Source organism: Cariama cristata, unplaced genomic scaffold, assembly GCF_000690535.1.
Source record: "Cariama cristata isolate BGI_N322 unplaced genomic scaffold, ASM69053v1 scaffold17779, whole genome shotgun sequence".
Lineage (NCBI taxonomy): Eukaryota > Metazoa > Chordata > Aves > Cariamiformes > Cariamidae > Cariama > Cariama cristata.
The window spans coordinates 35733-58628 of record NW_009634230.1 but is presented as its reverse complement, the minus strand read 5'-3'; the positions used below and the strand labels follow the sequence as shown (position 1 = coordinate 58628).

General features: G+C 40.5%; 2 protein-coding genes across 2 annotated transcripts in view; one reads left to right on the top strand and one right to left on the bottom strand.

The window, feature by feature from the left end:
* NUP88 (nucleoporin 88kDa) overlaps window positions 1-5247 on the top strand; it is a 10118-nt gene extending 4871 nt beyond the window's left edge. Inside the window, exons 9-16 of the mRNA XM_009707086.1 lie at window positions 754-855; window positions 1949-2107; window positions 2580-2705; window positions 3272-3337; window positions 3583-3663; window positions 4015-4141; window positions 4534-4652; window positions 5023-5247. Of these exons, the coding sequence (XP_009705388.1) occupies window positions 754-855; window positions 1949-2107; window positions 2580-2705; window positions 3272-3337; window positions 3583-3663; window positions 4015-4141; window positions 4534-4652; window positions 5023-5086 (844 nt within the window). The 3' untranslated portion in view covers window positions 5087-5247. The remainder of the gene's footprint in view (window positions 1-753; window positions 856-1948; window positions 2108-2579; window positions 2706-3271; window positions 3338-3582; window positions 3664-4014; window positions 4142-4533; window positions 4653-5022) is intronic.
* Window positions 5248-9049: 3802 nt separating this feature from the next.
* Window positions 9050-22896, bottom strand: part of RABEP1 (rabaptin, RAB GTPase binding effector protein 1) — a 31137-nt gene continuing 17290 nt past the window's right edge. The window contains exons 8-17 of the mRNA XM_009707085.1: window positions 21350-21817; window positions 19007-19111; window positions 18129-18245; window positions 16745-16843; window positions 15151-15291; window positions 14236-14425; window positions 13887-13942; window positions 12873-12971; window positions 11920-12036; window positions 9050-9689 (exon numbers count right to left, since the gene is read on the bottom strand). Coding sequence (XP_009705387.1) covers window positions 9588-9689; window positions 11920-12036; window positions 12873-12971; window positions 13887-13942; window positions 14236-14425; window positions 15151-15291; window positions 16745-16843; window positions 18129-18245; window positions 19007-19111; window positions 21350-21817 — 1494 coding nt within the window. The 3' untranslated portion in view covers window positions 9050-9587. The remainder of the gene's footprint in view (window positions 9690-11919; window positions 12037-12872; window positions 12972-13886; window positions 13943-14235; window positions 14426-15150; window positions 15292-16744; window positions 16844-18128; window positions 18246-19006; window positions 19112-21349; window positions 21818-22896) is intronic.

The following is a 22896-nucleotide window of genomic DNA, read 5'->3' as shown; positions in this document are numbered from 1 at the left end:
AGCAGGAATTTTCACTTCCATTTGCTTGACGCTGGACAATGCTGAGTTTTGATTTGGCTAAGAGTCTTGAATGCTGCCATGTTCCTTTTATCCCCTTGTTAAGGATCAAACAATGCCGTGAAAGAACATCCGATTTTTTTGAGTTTCGCCAGGCTTAAGAGGCAGCATTTGCTGGGCCGTGTAATGTATCTTTATATCTGCTTTATTTTCTGACTCTTATGAGGCCTAATCATATTTATAGCCTGCTATGTATTAAACACTATGAAAATACAGAAAAAATGTTTATCAATAGGCGTTAAGTCATTGAATCTAAAGGACTCCCGAAGTTAGCAGTGCTGGTGACTCTCCAAGGGTCTTGGTAGTTACGTGGGGAGAGGGCATTTGGAGCAGAAAGGCGGTACGGGGAGCAGCTGCGTTCTCTCCTGAGGAAGGCTGTGCCTTGCACTACGAGTGGGTAACGGTTCCTGGGACACAGCAGGTCTTTGCTTCTCTTTCACAGTGAAGTTGTACAAAATTGCTCCCTCTCTAGGGGTGGACGATTTGTCCTGGTACATCTGACTGCCCATCAGATCGTGTGGTATGGGAATAATTATTTTGCAGGACTCATTCTGGGGAGTGGTTCTTAGTTTAATCAAAGGTGTCTGGCTTAGGCTGCTTGCTATAGCTAGAGCTTTTCTGAGGGTGTGAACTTGCACAACTTCAGCAACAAAGAACTTTTACGACAGGGTAATTCTTGTGTTTTCTTCCCTTCAGGCAACCTGCTCCAATTAGAGGATTTTGGATCGTTTCTGACATCCTAGGGCCCACAATGATCTGCATCACAAACACCTATGAGTGTATTACAAGGCCTCTCTTGTACGTGGTTCTTAATTGGTTTGAAATCCGTGACGGTGGCATAAAAAGGATTTCAGGATATTATTTTGTTATTCTTTTGCTTCTTCCACCCCAGACTTTTGCACCTCTTATGACACACAATGAAGGCTGCCTTCTGAACACTCCCTGGCTGAGCACTTCAGTGTTATTATAGTACTTATTTACTACTGATAAGGTGGTTGTAGGGGATATAATTAATCTGTATCACTTTTAACGAGTATGAGAACAAGAGTTGCATCAAAAGGTTCTTGATGGTGGTGTTGGGGGTTTTTTGCTTCATTTTTGTAATGAGGAATCTGCAAATCAAAAGCTTGCTTACAGAGAGTAGTATAGACATTCTTCATGGGCACCAAGGTTACGCTTGCATGAAAGGGGGGGCAAAAAAAAAAAAAAGTGGGTTCTTAAAGTGCTTTAAAAATAGTGGGATTTTAGTGTGCCTTTCCAAAGCAACTTTATTTTGCTTGGGGGTGGTGGGAGAGATACAGACTAGTGTAGTAGATTTGCATTTGCACAATTAAGTAAACACCTTGAGGGGAAGACACTCACTATTTTCATTTTTATTTATTGCAGAGAACACTGTTCAATGTATGACAGGTACCAGTATTAATGTCAGGTTCTCTTACAGACCTTTTATTTTGTTTTTTTTTTTTTTTTTAAAACTATTTCTGCCGTGTTCTTAAATAGGTTTTTCTTACAGCTCTTTTAAACCCGGTTACCTGAAATTACACAGGTAGACAGTGACCTAGCAGGCTGCTTTGGAAGGCAGGTCATTCTTTTGCTCAAGTGCTTACTTGCCTTGTTATGGAAGTTTTTTGCTCTTAAGTAAAAGGGTATTTATGATTCTTGCTAGTTTCAGCTGTGGCCAAAGACAGATGTGGGGATTAGCTCCACCAACCTTGTCTAGAGCTGGATTTACCACATAATTGAAATAGTTTCTCTTAGCACACTTACTTACTGCTGTAATACATTAATTCCACAGTGGATGAGTTCCTCACTTGAACTACCATTTAAAATCTGACATAGTTTAAATTTTTCTGGCTTAAACTGTGTTCTCCCATGTGACGTTCTTTGGTAGAAGTACAGTCCATCCTGCATCCCCTCCCCTGCTGTGTACTAGAGAAGACAAAGATGTTGCCGTTTCCCCTCTCCGTATCCTGGCTGAGGCACAGCATTCGTTTGAGAAGCATATCCGAAGCATCCTGCAGCGCAGTTCTGCCAATCCCTTGCTTCTGAAGTAAGTCAGCATGTTTTCCTAGGCGGCCTGAAGAGGGAAGGGTCTCAGGAATACTGGGTGCGTTCATCAGCTCCTGCTTGAAGAGCGCATTATCTTGGACGTAGCAATGATGAGGGCACAGCTCCTGCAGCCGACGTGTGCCTCTCTGGCCGTAGAGAGATGGCATCAAATCACGTAACGATGTAGGCTGGGAGGGGGATCGGCTTACTCCAGTCCCCTGCTCAAAGCAGGGCTGACCTTAGCTGATGAGGCTGCTCATCGCTTGTCCCATTGGGTTTTGAGTATCTTAAGATACTGTGGGATTTCCTCATGTAAGAAAAATGATTTATAGCCAAGGGATTTAATTATAGTCCCTCACCTCCGTAACTGAGCCCCCCCCAGACCCCTTACCATAAACACTGTAAATTGTGTAACCTTTCAAAGGAACATGTTCGAGTAAGATTGCAAAAAACCTGTTTCTAATATTCTTAAGGTCTGCTGATAAAGATGCTGCTCCTCCCCCTGAAGAATGCCTTCAGCTTCTTAGCCGAGCCACACAAGTGTTCAGAGAGGAATACATACTGAAACAAGATCTGGCAAAAGAGGAAATCCAGCAAAGGTAATACAAAACCCTTATGACTGCGTGCTGTACAATGTCTCTGTGAAGCAACAGGACTAAGTGCTGACCACTAAAGCTCCTCTGCTGGACTAACCCTTGGAAATGACTAAAGTGTACTCATGGAAGACTAATGGAATACAAGAACTGAAAACTGAGTTACCAGGGAAAGCAGGGGTGAGCGTAATACTTGATCTCTATAGTGGCTCATAGGGGAAACCAAAAAAAAGTACACACACACACACACAAAATACTTCTCGTTTGCTGTTGTCAGTCTGCTCGTGCCTGTGGGTGGCAGGAAATCCTTTGACCTCAGCAATAATCCTGACAAAGGAAAACTGCATTAAGTGTCTGCTTCTTCAAATTATAGTTATTTAATTATATTATCAAGTTAGGACAAAATGGAAGAAAGAGTTTGTTCTTTCCACTGCCCATTTTTCAGTGTCTTTAGTTCTTCATACTCCCAGGAGCATTAATCACTTCTGTCCTGTCTTCTGTGTGGTGTAAATCCTGATTCGACTGGATTGCTGTTGCGGGGGGTTTGATTTTATGTATGTGTTTATTTTAAGAGTGAAGCTGCTGTGGGGACAGAAAAAGAAACAACTGGAAGATCTTAATTACTGTCGAGAGGAGAGGTAAGTACAATCTTTCTGCTTTTATCAATTCAAACACCAGGAGTGATGCACCTTTGTGCAAAAAGTACTTTACACAGGGTCCTGTGTGAAACAAGTGAGAAGCGAATGCCTTTCCAGCTATAATTAAGCATGTAGGTTCACTCCCTGCTCCAGCTTGCTTTTTCAGGGTCCTCGGCCTGTTTCCACATACAGACTTGCCTCGCATGTAAATCTAAAGTAAATAAACATTTCTCACTTGCATAAAGGAAAAGTTTGCGGGAAATGGCTGAGCGCTTGGCTGACAAGTATGAGGAAGCCAAAGAGAAGCAAGAAGATATTATGAACAGGTGAGTGCAAACTACGCTCCATTTCATGACAGGTCACTTGCTGTTAAATACAAATTTGCAAGTGTGGTAGAACAGAGTGGGCAGAAAGTGCCACGCTGGTTTGTTGGAAGACTGGGCTTCTGAAATTTTCTTTGTGGGGGCTCAGTGGTGATTTTTCAGTACTACTTCAGGTCCAGACTGAGTCAGCTTGTCATTTAGAAACGCCCTGTGGGACTAGCTGCAAGAGGAAAGTGAAGACTTGAGCCCCTGAGACTTCGGAAGAGTGACAGAAGTGCAAGACTGTTGGTGTCTTAGCGTAACTGGTCTAACAGGCAAGTTAATTCAGCAACTTTTCTTGCTTTGTACGTCAAGGATGAAGAAAGTACTTCGGAGTTTCCACTCTCAGCTTCCTGTTCTAGCAGACAGTGAAAAAGACATGAAGAAAGAATTGCAGACAATACATGACCAGCTGCAGCACCTGAGCAATGCTATCAGACAGGTGGGAGAACAAACGATCTGGCTGGGAGGTTACTGACACCACCTCACTCTCACCCAATGACAGTGCTGACAGAATACAGTCCTTCCGATCCAGTAACTTTGTTCTTTTGTTAAATTAGCAAAACCAGACTAAAATAACTTCTGAGCCTTGTTAGTAATATAGGCAGAACTTCTGCAACCCAGCATAAACCCTAAGAAAGAAAGTCTGCGCACCTTCCTCAGCCCTAGCAGTAACGTTTTCTGTGCTGGAGGAGGAGTGCAAAAGAAAGCAGATTTTAACCCAAAGAGAATCCATTCATTGCAGTATGACACACCAGGTTGTGACTGTAAGAAGCTTCCACTTTGGCAGGCAGTACCGACGCTGACTGGGGTCTTTTTGTGCGTGACTTCTAGGTTAAAATGAAAAAGGAATACCAGCAGAAAAAGATGGAAAAGGGTACCAGCCCCCGAAAACCCAGCATCACCCTCAGTGCCTACCAGAGCAAGTGCATCCAAACCGTCCTGAAAGAAGAGTAAGTTAAAGCTTGGATCCTCCTGTGGAATTCAAGCCCTGGCACTTACATAGGCAATTCGTTCGCCTTGCTGGGGTGTCATTTAGCCTTGTGCTGCCTGAGGGGCTGGCTGAGATGGTCTGAAGGGTAAAATGCGCCAGCTCCTGACAGCAGCACTGCCCATCTTAGGCTATGATTAAAGCATTTAGTTTAAGTCTGCTTTTTGCTCAAGGATCTCTTGGCAGTCTGTTTCCAGCCTATAATTAACAAAATGACTTGCAACAGTGCTCCCATTTTCTGCTTCTACCATGTGAAGTAGATGATTAGTTCTTGATTAGTTTTGAGCAGAAGTGACTTGCAGCCTTTTGACTTGGATTTATTTTTCTTGAAGGGGAGAACACATAAGGGAAATGGTAAAACAGATCAATGACATCAGAAACCACGTGAACTTCTAACGCGTCCACCATGAGCAACCTACACCGAAAGGCTGGATGAGCTTTAATTTCCCCTGGTATTTCCCCTTGTATATTTAACATTTGTAAGTTGAACAATATGCCTTTTACTTATTATTTTGTAAAGATGGACTGTGAAATAAAATACTTTTGCTAAGACTCCTTACGGGCTGGTTTTTTTGCTTTTCTCCTGGGAAGGAGACTGCAGCAGGTATTCTATGTCAAGTACATTGTAGTGTAGTACTCACAGCTAGCTCGGTAGTGTGGGAGCTGCTGCTTCCTTCAGAAAGCGCCCTGGGATTTTTCGGGGAGACTTCTCCTACCTTTGGTCCATGGGTACTGCGGGGCGGGCCTGTGGCAGAAGGCAGAGTAGAAAGACCAGAGAAGCGCACACACTTCAGCAGCTTTTTTGTTTTGTTTTGTTTTAATTTGGAACACTTTCTTCATCAAGGACACACCTTCAATACAGTTAACAAATGGTTACACTTAATCCTGTAGACAGCAGAATTCTACACCCACAATTGCACAGGACACCAATGGCTTGGTTCACTGGAATGCAGTATTAACTTCCAAACACTCAGTTTGCCTTCATCAAAAGATGGCTCTGGAGTCCGTCTTGACATACAAAGGCCAATTATTTATCTGCTGTAGACAAACTCTAGCGGACAATAAATAATTGTTGTCCCCTCCCCCCACCCCTTAGAAAAGGTGATGTGGTCAAGCTCAGTTTTGAAAAGTAGTACTGCACTGCTACAAAAGGGGCACGGCAAGAGGTGCCAAAGTAAAGCTGTAAGGAAAGGAGGGCTCTTAGTACCTGTTAGGTAACAAGGTTACCAGACATGCTGCAAGAACACTTTTTTTTTTTTGTACAGATTAAGACTATACAAGTATAGGAATGCATACAAAACTCCATCTCGTCCCTTTTACAGTCAACAGGAACAGAATCCAGTTCTCTAAGCCACTGACCCTGCGTACCGTAGCTGACCTGCCAGGTTAGGAGTAGTGCCTGTTCCCAATCTCTTACTAAGCAAGGAGAACCTACCACCCTACTGAAATCACGCTCCAGAACACCAAGAACTGGAGGGAAGAGCATTTGTCTTCTGATGTTTTATGAGCTATAACAGCATCATCCATCCAGTGAGTATCTACACCAAGAGCTTTTACTGCAGTTAATTTGCAATCTTTTAAATTTGCTGCGCAAATTTGGCACACACAGTTTTGTTTTGTTTTTTTTTTAAAGGCCTCTTTTTAATTTTCTGGAGTTCAGCAGAAGCTTGAGTTACTGCTTCTGAGGCTGTGTTTCCTTCCCTGGGAGGGACAGCCCCTCCGGGTTAGGAGGACAGCTCTCTGTAGTGAGCACATCATCTCCCACCACTTCTGTGAACAGTCAAGTTTCCAATTTAAAAAGAAGAAATTGTTAAAAAGGTATGATCGTTATCAGTTGGTGAAAAAGGTCACTCATGTTCCAACTCTAAAATGGTCACAGCTAGTACTTAAACAGGAGTAAGGGCGTTCGGGTGCATGATGGAACAAGGTGGTAAAAAGGCAACCAACCACACCATAATTGTACACCCTTCCTCTCCAAACCAAAAGAAAGTTCCTTCACTGACTCGCCCAGTGCCTGGTTTAAAAGCAAGGAAGCCCAGAGCCAGCACCACCCCTTTCAGGTGAGTTCTCATCTCAGGCCCCTTCATGCCCTACCACGTCCGCCTCCAGCCTCTTCGGCCTGGTGTCATCGCTGTCTGCTGAGAAAAATACACAAGCATGCACACGAACAGACACACACGCATGCAGAACTCCATTCGGCAACTGTCGCATTTGTCACTGTGTCTACGAACAATCACAAACTGATTGCCCACTCACCTGTCTGCCCTCACGGACTGCAGAGACACCCTGCAGCTATCATCTGCAATCTGACAACACCACACCTATAGAAAGCCATGGCAACAACTGGTAAAAATACACTAAGGAAAAGCCACACTAGCCCTGTATTATTTGAAACAATCAAAAAATGGTCAGCTACAGCCACGGTTGTTTAGAGCAGACAGGGAGGCAGGGCTGCTGACAACGGGCACTGACCCACGGTCCAGAAAGGGATGCTGCAAGGCCATTAACAGCTGCTTTTCTTGCTCTGTTGCACTAGGAGGACAGTCCAGAAACTCAACCAAAAATGTTTTATCTGCATAAGCCTTCAGGTGCTCTTCCTCAAATGTTCAGCTTGCTAAAGAGACATACAGGATTTGTTGTAGTTTTGCCGTACAACGATAGGCTTCCTTAAACACTGCTGCCCAGGTTAAGTATCAGTAACCAGTTACAAGTTAGTTTTGGGGAAGGAAGGGAACATAAGAAAAACCTTTTCATTCTGCAGCTCCTATTTTTTTTTTTCTCCAAAGTTTACTCAACAGAATAGGACCCTAACCATTGGAAAACTGAATGCAAAACATCTGGCATTGGATTTACCCATCGGGAGGCAGCTGCTGTCACCTCACAGTTCAGCAAACAGTGAGAAAGGTTAAAAAAACCCAGCCCTGGTAATAGCCAATTAATAAAGAACCTAAGCCCCATTTCAATTTCACTTTTAAGTGAAATTAAGTGTCATCTTAAGAAGATGACAACTCTGCTGTCTATTAGTCCAGTCATTACTAAGGTAGGAAAAACGGCTTTTGGGTGCCAGGATTATGAAAGGAATTAATTGCTAGGGTGAATAAAATGCTTTAATTCTTGCAATGAGTGACAAGGAATTGAGCTTGTATGCTGCTTTTTGGCTGTTTTTAAGGCATTCCTCTTCAAAACCACCGGTTCTAACTTTATGTTACTAGCAGGATATACACTGCTAAAAATAGGATTTAAGCACTTAAAATAGTCACGTGCGTTACAGTTTGGAACGTTTTCTGTCACTTCTGGTTTTCTTCATCACCTTCCAATCTATGGCCTAGTACGTAAAGAAAAAACAATAAGCAATGGAGGAAAGTCTAAGGGATAAATTTTGGAAGGTAGTGATCTGCTCCTTCAGCCTCCTTTCTTTTAAATGAGTTGTAAGTAGGGGCCAGCTGAGGAACTCAGTTTGCACCACCAGTATTATCAACACCTGCAACCGTACATGAAACCATAGCTATCCAATTGTGTGCATGGAACTCCAACAAAAGGAGAAAAAGGAGAAGGAATGGTCATGTTACCGTCACACATTTATAGAACAAGAAATGCAAACCTAGCACCTGATTGATCACAAGAATTTCTTGCCTCTGCTGCCATTTTACATACTGTAATTTAAACATACGATTTTAGAAATACGGGACAGTGTATACCATGATACCATAGTTTAAAGTAAGAGATGCACTGTACCTTTCCAACTTGAACGAGCAGCATAATGCAGCTCCTTCGCATTTGTGCTCTGTGACTGAGAGTGCAATCACTGTTTTGCATACTATTAAGTTGACCCAGAAGACGTGGGTCAAGCCGACTGCTTCATTCAGCACCTTACCTTGAGACTTCCCAGTGAAAGCTAGCAACTTTACATCTGGGGTCACCCACCAGAGCAAAGCAGGCCTGCGTAAACCCCATGCCAATGCTCAGACAATGCAGAGGATTTTTTAATAGCTTTTTTTTTTTTTTTTAGCCACAGAGAAGGGATTACAGGTACTGCTCAGCTTTAGAGATGAGAAAGAAGCAGTTGTAGTTCCATATTCTAAATTACATTTGTGAAAAGAGATTACAAAACAGTGCATTTCTTGTGCTTTTCTTTAAGTATTAGAATTCAACAGAAAAATTCAAGGAGCTAAATTCTCAGTATATTTTTCATTTTTTTGGATTAGCATTTATCTGTTCAGGTGACACACAGCTCACTCATGTCCATGACATTTCAGCAGCATTCAGATTCTTCAACACAAAGTCAATGGTTAAAAAAAAAAAAAAGAAAAAAAGAAAAAAAAAGACCACTGAGTTATGAAATAAGATCAATATCCAGTGTCCTGCTAATAAAGTCATATTTTAATATAAAATATTCATACAGCATACTCTACACCTCATTCTCTCTGCTAGCTGAATACTGTTACTGACTATTCAAACAGAAAAACTTCAACCACTTTGCTCTTCAATGTTTTGGAGGGACAATATGGTTTCCAGCAGCTACTTTGATCACAGTAGTGGGGGGAAAGGAAAGAGGGAAAGACAGAGGGTAAATGTTCCAAAACTCTATATTAGGTTAGGAAGTCGGCTGAAAGAGGGGAAGTTTTTCAGAATGTAAGGACCGATCCCACTCAGTGGAACACGAAACACCGCACTCATTAGTGTTTCCATTAGAAAGTTCTCCTTCCTACACTGCAAGTCACCCTTGTGCTTTCTTCCTGCCCAGTACAAAACCTTTTTCCCTCTAGAAACAAAACTTAAGTCATTGCTCCCCTCTGTTGTCTTCTGCTCTTTCGGTTAGAGTTAAATAATAATTAATGTTGCTATAAAGATGAGTTAAAAACCCCAAACTCAGCCTTGGAGCCCGCTCATCAGGGTGTCATGTTTCAGGAAGCTGATTAATGTCCGTCAGTTTTGTGTCATTCAGGATTGCACGGATTCTCTCCAGGGAATCTGCCTGCCGGATCCGCTCCAGCTGCACCTACAGAAAACCAACAGACACAACTGAGCCAGTAAAACGTGCCGATGCAAGACCATAGACCATGCATAACCATAACTGAGCCAACAGGCCACGTTAGCAACCCCTAGTTCCTGCGCAAGCAGAAGGGAGATCAAATTATCATTGGCTGAAAAGTGCAAGGCGTGAAGGAGCACAAGCTTAATTTAGAACCGAGAATGGGAGGAACGCAGACATAAAGCAGTTAGGTTTTTACAATAAAAAGCCACTTCCTGGGGGGCTCAAGCAAGCCTTCATCATCACTCTATGCTTTGCCTAATAAACAGTCACTGACACCATACTGGTGAGGCAAACCGGAGGAGACGTGCAAAGCAATGTAAAAACTTTCACAGAAAGAATGTAAAGGAAGCACAGACCTGCCTAACATACGCCTTCAAGCCTCTCAAGATCAAAGCTAAAACGCTCTTGGAGGAAACATCCCATTTCCAAGCTTTCTCCTGTTACTTGCTTTTTCTGATTATCTGAAGCTATTTCTTACACGCTGAAAAAGTGCCCAGCAGTACTGTGTTGAAATGAATGCAGAGGGATCACACTTTTTTTTTCTTTTGGGTTTTGTTTTGGGTTTTTGTTTGTGGTTTGTTTTGTTTGTTTTTTAAAAAACATTCAAACTTCCACATTCTCTATATTAGGATCTGGGCATTCTGTTGTAAATTCCCAACTAGTGGTTAACTGATTTTTAGCCCTTCCTCTCCATTGCCGATACCTAATTTGGCCAGTGGACACCTCACGCAAGTGATACTCACCCAGGCTCCCCACTGACAAGGTCAGGGAAGGAAATAACCCTGTGTGGCTATCCAGGAACCAAAATCCTTATTCGATGGTAGTATCTTGTGTTACCACGAGATACTAGATCATCTACTATGTACAGTGGAGATGCCACAAACCCTTGTTTAAACTGAAAGCACTAACTGCCGAGAAACTAAATGTGTAATAACTGCTTTGGGGCAGAAAGAAAACACAAAATACAGAGCTACACCACACTTACTGAGTTCATTACTGAAGACCTACTAAACTATCTCCAAGTTTTGGAAGAGTGCACCATGCATCTTCCAAGTGGTGTATATGTTTTTGCTCCAAGAACTGCATGAATCAGTGCATGCAGTACTTTAAAAGAGGGGATGATGACAAGCAAGAAGCAACTTCACTAGCCAGAATGATTCAACAGTCTCCTTTGTCCTACCTACTCCTCCTGAAATAGCCAGAACAAAAGAGGACAGTCCCCTATTGCCCATCCAGCTAATCTCTATCTAGTAAACAATCTCCTATATTCATGTTTCAGTTTTCCAAATAAATCTGAACACTTGACTCAAAAACTCTGTATTTCTAAATTCTGCTGAATTTCACTGAGTAGACTGGCCAAGAACTCAAAGGAAACAGCACTGAAGTTCAGTACCTCCTTTGTGAGCAAGATTTCTAAGTAAACTGAAATGTGAGGGAACGTGAAGGATGCAAATTCTAAAAACACAGACACTGAAGGTGAGACCAATCTAGCCTGGCTTCCTGAGGAGACAGTTAGTCACTCCGCAAACACAAAACCCGCCAGTCCCTTCATGCTCTCTATGGTTAACAAAAAGAGAGATCAGCCTGACAAACTGGCATTAGCCTCCATGAACAACCCTGCCAAAACTCCTTCCTTCAGCCACCTCTTGGTATCTCATTGCCAACTACAGGTTCCACTTTTTGGAGGAAATACAAGGACAGCAACAGTGACAATAGCAAGGATAAGACTTTTAGATAGTATAAATAGAAAGCAGTAAATTTAAACATGCAGAACCATTTCATATATTTGTATCAAACAGTACAAGTTCCTTACTTTGTCCTCAAATACTTGCACCCTAATAATTTGCTATGAAAATTAACATACTGGAAAAACATCAGGAGATGGACAATGAAATACTTAAGGTCTAAAGGTACCATCATTTATGGCTCTCTACAGTTCCTGTTAGTATAATAATTGTCTGGCTTTTCTGCTGAGAATCGGTTGGAATCAAGTAATCTGAATAAAATCCCCAATAGGCTTTAATACTAATATTATACCAGGAATACTTGATCAGTTTATTATACTAATCATTTTAAAAATAGTTCATAAATACCAACATAATAAAATTTACAACTGCTACTTCTTATTTTACACAGCTCTGGAGAAGTAAAGAAACAAAAGCAGCACCTTAAAAACTGATTGCACTTCCCTTACCTGAAGCGTCTGAGAAAGCTTTACAAAATCTCTCTGCACTTGCTCACTGACATCTAATTCAGTCTGCAACCGCTGAGCTTTATTCTTCTCTTCAAATACCAGCTGTTCAAGGTTTGCCTGAAGAGGAAAAGATTCTTTATGCTATGCTTAAACTGAATAAAAAAGGAGAAGCTTGTATAAACTGATTAAAGTATGATACTAGACCAAAGCAGCATGGTTATTCTGAGAGTCCTGGCAAAAAAATAAACCAATCACTCTTTCTACACCTCGGTTTTCCTAACTGCAAAATCAGGGGTTAATACCCATCAGAAAAACATCGTCATTAGATTGGTTAAAGTATGAAAAAGCCCCATGTCTTTTAACAGGACTATGTCCAAGGATCTCAGAATAAAAAAGCAGATTTCTGAGTTTTAACAAAATATGACAATAGATGAAGAGCAGTAATCTGCTGGCGAAAATATAGCTATCTTGCTGTCTCAAGTTTTAGTTTAAAAAGTTGGGGAGTTGGGGGGGGCGGGAACACACACGTACACACAAACCCCCAAGAGAGAGAAATCAGATCACAATTAATTCACCTGACTGCCAAAGTAGGGTTCCTTCCTACAGCAACAACAAAACCATATTTATCAAAAGTATCAAAGCATTCAAACAACGGTTTGGTTATTCAGAAAGCTTTCTATATGCAGAAATGTTACTGAAGCCTAATTTTGGAAGGCAATCCAAAAGAGATATTCAAGTTAGCAGCAATTCAGATCCATTGCTTTACAAATCCAAGTGCAAAGTGCTTGGGATGGAGGATTTAAACTGCATCCAGTGGACACTATTTCACTGCCAGAATCTTATGAACATTCAAAAGCTTCCTTTTTCATTCTTATACAGTAACACATTCTCTGACCATAGTTTCATCATCATAAAAGACACATGTATACTTTATACCCAGATATCATAGCTACCTTTGCTGCAGTCTCCTTCTTCAGTTGTTCTTCTAGAGTGTTTTTTGTTTCCTGCAGACTCTCCAGCTGCTGCAGGTTTTCCTGCGAAGAACTTTCCAACTATATTATAATAATAAAAAAAGTATTAACTAAACCTCCTAACATTTCAATTTCTCACAGTCCCTCATTACAGGAAGTACACCCTAAGTGTCTTTCCCAGGACTCAAAAATACACCTAAATAATCTCTCCTAGGGACGCGGAAAACACCTAAATCACCTATCTTTCCCTCCATTTATTTCTTTTTGGAGCTGGAGAGAAATGGCCAAACCTGACATTTATGTTATTATTAGGTAGCCTAGTATTAGTTAGGAATTAGTTAACACAATATTTAGGTTACAGATTCATAAACACACAAAACACCTTTTAAGGAACAGAACTACGAATGTGTCCTAGTCCTACCCTGGCATCAATACAGTTATTCTGTCCTTCAAAGTTCCAGGCATGACCCTATGTGTTTCCTTTGAAATGGCTACAGAAGCTACACCGCTGCAGTTACAACATACATGCACCTACGCTCTTAGTTGATACCAAGAGTTGCAATGAACTCAGAGTGTCCTGTAGAGTGTCAGTGCCTTCAGTAAGAAAATCTGTTTAAATGCATAGAGTGGTGCTCATTCTTACAGAAAGGAAAGATTATCTATGCAAATAAGCCAGCCCTGCAGCATCCCACAAGCATGTTGACATGAAGGAACAATAACGTTACGTGTTTCAGAATTCTCTCCTTAGTTCAGCTCTCTTTCCTTCCCAACAATGGGCATACTAAACATCATACAAAAATATATCTAAGTGTTACTGACATCTCAAAGGCAGATGGGGAAAAAAGGTCATTTTCTCTGATGTGAAGAGATTGATGTCAAAGACAGCAACACAGTGTCACTGACAGAACTAGCAGAAAAAAAGAATCCTATTATCTTTCCTCAAAAAAAGAAAAAACAACCACCCAAAAGAAATCCCACAAGGAACGGCCTCCTTACCTGTTCCTTTTCCACTTTTATTCTTTCCAGTTCAGCTTTTAAACTGGAAATGGAAGCTGAAAAACAATAATATTAAAGCTTAAATGCAAGTAAAACACAGGAAACTGGACATACCCTGTTTACTTCTGTTAACGTTTACAGGAGAATTAAGCATGTGCTACATCAAAGGTACCTCAAAGGTAAACAAATAATTGCGCTTTTGTTTTCAGTTGCACAGCTTTGGTGTATCTGCTATCAAAAAAGGACAGTATTTAAAATTCAGGGAAGTCTACTTATCAGAAAATCAAGTCTCCACTTACCTTACCAATTTCTAATATTCCTATTTTGAGACTGCTTTACCCCTGCTTACCTATTTCCTCTTTGCAATTCTCTATTTCCAGCTGTAGAGTTTCTTCTATATTTTCTTTCAAATATTGTTCAGCTTGAATCTGTTCTTTTAAGAATAAAATCTCCGCCTTAAGTTTCTCCTCAAGGTGATCTGCTGCTGTCCGCACACTAATTATGTCTTCACGATATTTTAAAATCAGCTCACGGAGCTCCTGAATCAATGATTAGCAAAGATTTGTATTATGATCTTCAGATACTCACAGTACTGTATTTATCAGCATACAAGCCAAAGACAAAAGTTAAGCTACCCCGAGGTTTGTCCCACCATACCAGATCTTGCATTCAGAAGGTATTAAAACAAAATCACAAACAGTTTGCTTGGCCATGGTAAATGAAGAACATATAAAGATTCATGTCTCCACAGGCTTACGACCCTCTCCCCTTGCCCTTCACCCTCCACAATCTTTCAAGCTTGATGTGCTTGAGCGTAAGGGAGCAGCCATGAAAAGGATGACAAGGCTCATCATTATTCAAGGCTCAGGATTATTACTGGTCTCAATGCCTGGACAGAAGTGAAAGTGACTGATGTAGCTCAATTTATTGTATCAACATCTACACTGGAGCTATGGTGACTGAACACTTGTCTGTATAGTCGCAAAATACACCTTAAACTAGCTGAACTGGGATAAACCCATGCTCTACTGACAACTGAGCAGTTGTCCCGCCATAGTTAACTCATTATTATCTATCCATATCCTGAAGCATGCTCATGGCACAGTGGGATTAGACTGCTGAGTTTCTGTATCACAGACTTACAGGGTTAAAATCCAGATTATTGTTCACTGTGCTATTTGAGTCAGCTTTTTGATAAAGAAGATTATTCCAGCAAGATCTACTCACATGCATTATTTGTGTTAATGATTTAAAAATGTTTTACCTCTGCTGCTTCTGGCAGAATGAAATCTTCAGCTTGCTGTAAAGAGACATGCAAGCTATGTTTTCCTTGAAGACTTTCATTATCTTTTTGCAGTCTCACCAACTCTTCTGAAACCTGCTCCCTTGACTGTGTCAGGACAGCCTCCAATGCAAAGAAAAGCATAAATTCTCACTTAGGGTCATGCTCAGATCTCTCCATGCCCCATTTACTATCATTGCTTTCAAAAGTCTGGTGAATTGATATTGTTTGTAAAGAAGGGAAACAAAATGATTGCGTGGATCAACACGTTCAGTTCTCTCTTGCCTGGCCTATGCACCAGAAATAAAGGCAAGATCAATCTTAACTGTACAGGCAGACAGGAGGAAGCAAGTGATAAATACAGCATTGTTAAGCCTCCCAGTTTTCTTCCGTATTTATCCATTAGCTAGCTGTGCTCATGATGGGGGTGGGAAAATCACACGTGGTTTCGGGAACTGGCAGTGATGTTTATTAAAATCACCTAACAACTCAACTGTAAGATCAGGTGATTTGAAAGCCTTAAACATTCATCCTGAAACTTTCAATGGCAGGTGTCTGCCTCCCACTGTCTTTTGAGGTAAACATCAAAACAGCTGATCCCTTCTGAAGAAAAAGGATTAAGAAAACAGTTTTGCTTGCATTACAAAAGAAAAAAAAATCCAGTGAACTCTTCTGAGAGGAATGATTGCTTTGGTGCAGGGAAACAGGGACTCGAACTCCGACAGAAGCTGCCCTTTGCATTACTGGTGGACAGCACGTAAAAGCATATTCAGATAACACATTTCCCGAATCTCCTGCATCTCCATTAGGCACACGTTCATGCAGAACATCAAACAGAATACTTCTGCAAGCAACGTCCTGATGTCCTACAATCCCAGACCCCAGAAATGCAATACTGGGATTCATGCGAATGAATGCTCTTAGTCCCCGAAATGCTGTGCAAGGGAGGGGAAAAAAGAAGAAACTTGATTCTAATGTAGAAGGGAATTAATTGCTCTAAGGAAGTTAGACTTTGCTCTGCCCTAGAAAACGAGGTCCTATTCCTAGTCTCTGGCTTAATTCTTACACGAGGCTCAAAATAGTTTAAAAAAACGTAGTTCCCATACATCTCTCTCTTCCTGGGTGTTAGGGCTGATATTTTAAATCTGATCTGCAAAAACATTGAGCATTCATCTCTAAAACTCAAGATAATATTCACTAGTGATAGTACTTGTGACGAATCCTAAAACACTGCCTTGAGAAAAATCTATTCTGTCTTCAGATCTGAGGTGAAATAAGATACTAAACGGGCATGGAATGTACATAATGAATAAGGGGGAAAAGAAGTTGACTACTGATCTCCATATTAATCAATACGCATACACACAGAAATTATGAGACTGACCCTACAAACTGTTACAGGTCCAGCACTTGCTATCAGAGCTCACTTCATCAGCATCTTTACATGTTAAGATGCATAGCTCTCTCCAGCCAAGCTTGGCTGAGCAGCAAGACAAAGTCTTTTACAAACACATTGAGCTCCAAAGGTTAGACAAACAGTCCTGTTCAAGCGATCCCTGGGCTTAAGCTGCCTTACCATTTGCTCCTGGACACTTCTCTTTGCTTGTGAAAACGCCTGCTGCAGTTCGCTGAGGAAGTTCTCCGACTTTTGACATTTAGCCATAAGCAAAGAGATCTTAAAAAAAGAAAACCCACACAAAGATATAAAGCATGAAACAGACTGTGAAGAAGAAATAACCAGTAAAGTTCTCTTGTCTGTTATCATTACTAATATATACTTCAAAATTTCAAACTAATCCACTGAAGTTTATTTTGTTAATTCCTTACTCTCTAAAGCAGTCATGCAGCTCAAGTCAGTAAGAAGAGATGCTGTGCTTCTATACCAATAATATACTTACATTGTATTTACCAAACTCTAAAGAACAAACAAACAGTTAATTCTAATCAAACTTGAGTATAAGCCAGTTCAGGGACACTGAAGGGAAACTGCAGAGCTACTACCTACATTTTCAGCATTTTCTTTGAGGTAAAGTAATTTTTTGTACCTTTCTCTGAAAGCATAGATCTTCAAAAACTTTACAATTCAGTTATTCTACAACAACACATGCTTAACACTAAGATTAAGCATTACTTAATTAAGAGCACCCTGGTACAGCCAACAGAAACGAACGTATAAACATATTCCTGTCATCTAAGACAGACTTTGCCTAATGACTACTGTTTCCTTAGTAAGAAAAAAAATACTGGGTGGGATGGAAAAGAGAAAGTCTTCCAACTCAAGTGAAATAAATTCACTGTCTTGTACACAGCATTTACCTAATATTGTAATCTTTAAGAGGTCAAAGATGATGACTTTTTTTTTTCCTCCCTTAAAGCTATGACTATCGTACATCCTATTTGGCTCCATTGTTCCAGGAGAGTTATGGAACATCTCAGACTGAAAAATCTTTTCAGCAGGCTATTATTTTAAAGAAGTCTAGTGCATATTTTAGACCAAACTACTGTTACTGCCTGCTCGACTACTGTACGTCTTCACCACAAGTCCATTAACTGGCTGTCAAGTATTGATGAGGGCAAGTAGTATGAATAGTACGACTCTTCCACCGACAAGAACAGTGACCAAGAACACAGGGCTACTTTTGCATGTTTGGGTGATTTCATATACAGGTCACTTCAAGACTCAAACACTACTCAAATTCCAATTGTCGTCTCTGTAACAGATTTCAAGATTAAAGATGAAACTTCCGGGCCAAAACTGGATAACATGATATTGGAGACATGTCAGACTTCTCTAGAAACTGTGGCAGACTCAGGCGGAGCATAACTAACCCTACAAATTCTCGGTTTTGTTGCCTCTACAGCAGGTAGTCCATCCGTATCTAACGGAAGATGAGTTCTTGCTACATACTATTGAATAACATTTCATGATTCCTACCATCTTGATTACAAAATGCTTGTACCTGATTAGAGGAGTCTTCAGCACTTTGTTTCATGTAATCCTCCAATTCCTGTTTATCTTTCATTGTCTTTTCCAGCTGGTCATTAGCCTGCCTCAACATTACCTGCAGCTTTTTCACCTGTGTTGTTACAACAAAATAATTTCATTTTCCATTCTTTTGGGGAGCGTTTATTTCCTGAACACAAATATAACCTACCCCATCGCACTCCCAAACCACAAAACAAAATCCCTCAAAACCCTATGCAACCCAGAAGTTCCCTTGTTCTTCTGAAACACCCTGCATCACAGATTACACCTATAAGGAAACATGGGACATAAAACTGCACTGGACCATCGCCATGTAATGACCTCAATCACTTATTTCAAAGCAGAATGTGACTCATGCCTTCCGTACCCATCTGAAAATTGTTCTTTGGTATATGGCAGGAAACAAACATTCTCCAATACTTCACAGTCATTTTATGCTGCTAGGATGAGGTCCTCTAATTTTTCCTTTGCTAGTAACAATTCTTGCAGTATCAAAGATAATAGAATTTAATGCACAACAAGCATTTTAGAATATAAATTATGAAAGATACTGACTTCAGCATGTGAACAACACCTTTTATAGAACACTGCCTTTACTGTGTGGTCTTATAGCACCGGATAAAGTCATTCTGCAAGGTGAATCCTTAAGAAACATATACATGTGGTGCTCATGACCACATACCAATAACAACTCGTGTTATAGCAATAAAATGTCAGAAGTTATCTGGATTTTAGGTATGTTGACATTGTTCAATTAAAACCAGTGAATAAACCACCAGATGGTTCATTGTTGCATCTTTAGTAGTTCAAATAGCTGCAAAAATCTTGCTAAAGCTAGAAGAGAAATCCCACCTGGTCTCTTGTCTCAGCCTCCTGAATCTGGATACCTTGCAACTGCTTCTCATAATTCGAGCACATATCACAGCGTCTACCCAGCTTGTTCCCTGCATTCTGCACCTGGAGAACACAGAGTTATCACCTGCCATAAAGGCCATAAAATTCTTCAAGGAATGCAGGAGTACTACACGCTCTTCGGTGTGTTGTGTGATCACAAAATATTACAGGTAAAAGATAGTGGCAGAATCATGTAATGGCAAGATTAAGTTGCTCTAAAAGTAAACGATAATGTAAATCAGCTGCAGGATACCAGATCTCCTGACATGAGTCCTGCTATTAGCACAAAAGCAATACGCCATGACATGCAAGAGTTCATCAAGTCATTCAGTGTGTCCTTTTGAAATATATTACTTAATTACCTGTACAGAAACAGATATTTCAGAGAAAAGCTTTCAACAAGCTACAGCATTTTTTCATGCAATCATTTTGCATCACAAACCAAATTATAAACACAATATTATGGTGTTTGGTTGGGGGTCTTTTTTGTGTGTATGTAGTTGTTGTTGGGTTTGGGTTTTTTTTTTGTTTGTAGGTTTGGGGTTTTTTTTTATCTGTGTGTGTGGTTCTGTTTGGTTTTTTTTTTTTAAATCATCACAAAGTGATTAAAAAGCAAGTCAGATCATCAAGTCAGAACTTCCCTAAATCTTTTTCTTCCTGTAACTGAGCTTTGAATATTTTTCAATGGCACACACTAATTTTGTTCTCTAACAGTCATCAAGTTTTATTTACTTTTTAATACCCTCCTCCAGTATTGCTCAGTATCAGAGACTGAATAATCAGCTAAAAGAACAATTGGGAAAAAATAAAGCAGAAGACAGGCAGATTAAAAAACAAAACAAAACAAAACAAAAACGAAACAGGAGAGGAAAAATCTCAAAAGGTGTTGCAATGTGCAGCAGGGAAACAAAGAGTAAACCAGCTGCCATTTTGAAATTGTAATGGTTTGGCCAAGGGGACAAATGGAAGTTTTATCAAAGCTCCAGCTGCAACTCAGGTTTGAGCCAAAAACTTATTTGTATTTGCTGCTCCATGTGCCACCCACACAGAGTGGCATTCACACACCCTGCCTGTATTCCTGCCTCCAGAAACACAGGGGAAGCAGGGCATTCCTTTTCTGAATTCTAAGAAAGGGTTGGAGTAAAATGTCATTGAAATGTCAACAGGGCAAGGAAATACTCAAGAGTAGAAGATTTAACTCAGCTCTCAGATCACAATGTTGTAATTTCTCCAGATATTACAAATTAGTAGCAACATCAAAAAAAAAAAAAAGCAACTTTACAATACGTTTGGAGATACCTCCTAAGTAATGATTTGCCAATAAGCTGAATTCCAACAAGTTGATGAAATAAAGTATCACTAGTTCTTCACTTCATCTGTCCTTTGCCTGGCCTCTTCTCTTTCACTGCATTCCTAACATTCCTTTTTTTTACCCCCATCTTGTCTTCCTTTTCACCCATTATCGATTATTATCTCCTTGTCCCCGCCTTTTCTTCCCGCCAAAGTGTTGCTCTGTGGTCTCTCGTCCTCTGAAAGAGTAACCACAGGAGCCCCAGAATACTCTTCTTTTCAGCAAGAAATGAAATGCAAGCTTTTAACTGGCATCATATAAAGCTGCTGAAAAACTGACAGGCAGAACACCCAGAAGCAACAATTTCCTTGGTCATCCATACTGCAACTGGCACAGTGTCAAGTCTAATCCGCTGCTTGTCGCTCTCAGAAATTGCTTTCTGATGATGCAAGTCCCCAACAGTTTTCTGAAGCTTCCTTTGTGGTAGCTGTGTGTGTTATGCATATTTTGGCTGCTCATTTCTAAATTGCACTCCATGTACAATCCTCAGGAAAACTCCTTGGCCTACAAAACAGCACTGTTAGCTCTGCTCCTTTTGTTAATCTTTGCACTTTCCTAGTTGCCCCCAGTTGCACTATAATGTCTTTTCCTTAGTTTCCCCATTTCCTCCTCTTCTTTGAGTTCTCCTATCTTTTTTCACTCACATATTTGCAAGATCAACAGCTACCTCTGCCAGACGCTCCCCATAGCGCACAAATATCCTCTATTTAGTAAAGCCGACTTTCCCACAAACAGTCAGCCAATATGGTTTACATCAGATGTGCTTTACCTACAGAAGCATTCCAAGAGAGAAAAGTGAATAACCAGCTATGATGCTACCTAATTCCTCCTGCACCTGACTCCATGTAAAGCAAATCAGGAAGAGCTTTCACCTAGCAGATGGCCCACAACACGCAGGCAGCCCACCACGCAGGCAGTGGTCACAGCTGACGCATGCAGTGGGTACTCACCTCCTTCTGCAGTAGGTTCCACTCCGTCTCGCTAACCAAGCGGTAACCACTAGGAGACACATAAGCACTTTCTACCCCTTGTGTAACACTGGAAAGAAGTGAAGCAGTCTCTTCTTGCTCTGGTGTCATTGCTTTGATCGCTTTTTCCTGATCTTTGGTTAACATGAACCCACTTGGCATTTGCAGAGACCCAAGGGAAGCTGTATCAAAGTTCTCAGATGCTGAGTCTGCTCCAACAAGTGGTCCAAAATCCGACTCATCCAGGTTCCCAGCAGATTTTGCTTTGTTGTTGTATCCTAAAGCTTTGGACTGTAAAGATCCAGATGTCCCCAGACTGTCTGTTGACTGTGCTCGCCGTAGTCCATCTTTAAACATATCATTATCTGATTTATTGAAAGATTCGCCAGAAGAAAGAAGCAAGTCTGCATCCAAGGAATGGACTGAGCCATGGGTGCTATTTACAAGCACCTGGAATTGAAAAACAAGGAAGAAAAAATTACGTGCCGCGCTTCTAGAATGGAGTATAAGAGGAATGCTTGACACTATGGTAAAGGCAAATTTAAATTGGTTTTGGCAAGAACATCTGATCATTAAGCTTAAGATGGCAGAGAAAAGGAGAGAGAACTGAAATGTACCCGCTAGAATTAAAAACCAAAACAACCAACCAACAAAGAGTTTTCTGTTAACAGAGTGCTTTTGTAAGAATCTCTCTTCCTGCCAGAAAAGCAGGGATACAGTCACCTTACATCTTCCAATATTTGAAACAAGGTGCTTGTTCCACTAAAGAGATATACTTGCAGTATCACTTCTGGAACTATAATCTACACAACAGAAGGCAAATACTCCACTTCCACAAGTAAATTCAGAAGTCTTTCATAAAATAAAAAAATTTACATTAACATAAAAAGAAATGGAGAATGATATACTTAAAATCTACTCTACACTGACAAGTGAATATTCTTCTATTTCTTTCTCCTGCTTTGAGTGTCTGACAAAATGTTGTAAGAGAAAGAAATATTTTCTTTAAAAGATTATTTGTGCATAAAATAAAATGAGAAGGGAAAAGGCTGGGCTTAAACAGAAACGTATCCTGGGGAATGCCAATACCAAAAGCCACACTAACCGTCCTGTGACGTATATAAGGCACATTAAGTCTATTGATCTATTTTTGTTTACTTCTAGCACTGAAAAGAGAACAGTAATGCTTTATTTAAAAAGCATATGACTGCTTTCAAAATACTTTCCGATATATTATGCACTTCTGCTTTGCCATTAGACATGTAAAGAAAATACCACTGAAAACAAGCCTCTTGAGAAAAACAATAATTCCAAAACAGGTCCAGCAGAGACTGGCAGGCGGTTGGTACTTCCGTATAGGTGTTTATAACTTACAACTATGTATTATGTACTACGGTTTTCATGACGGTTCTAAACGCCTTGTTTTAACCATTTTTAGGCACAATACTTATATTTACATGTACATATATGAGTTCATAACAAAAAGTCAAGAGAATACAGACTTATATAAAATTGCATCTTCAGACAAC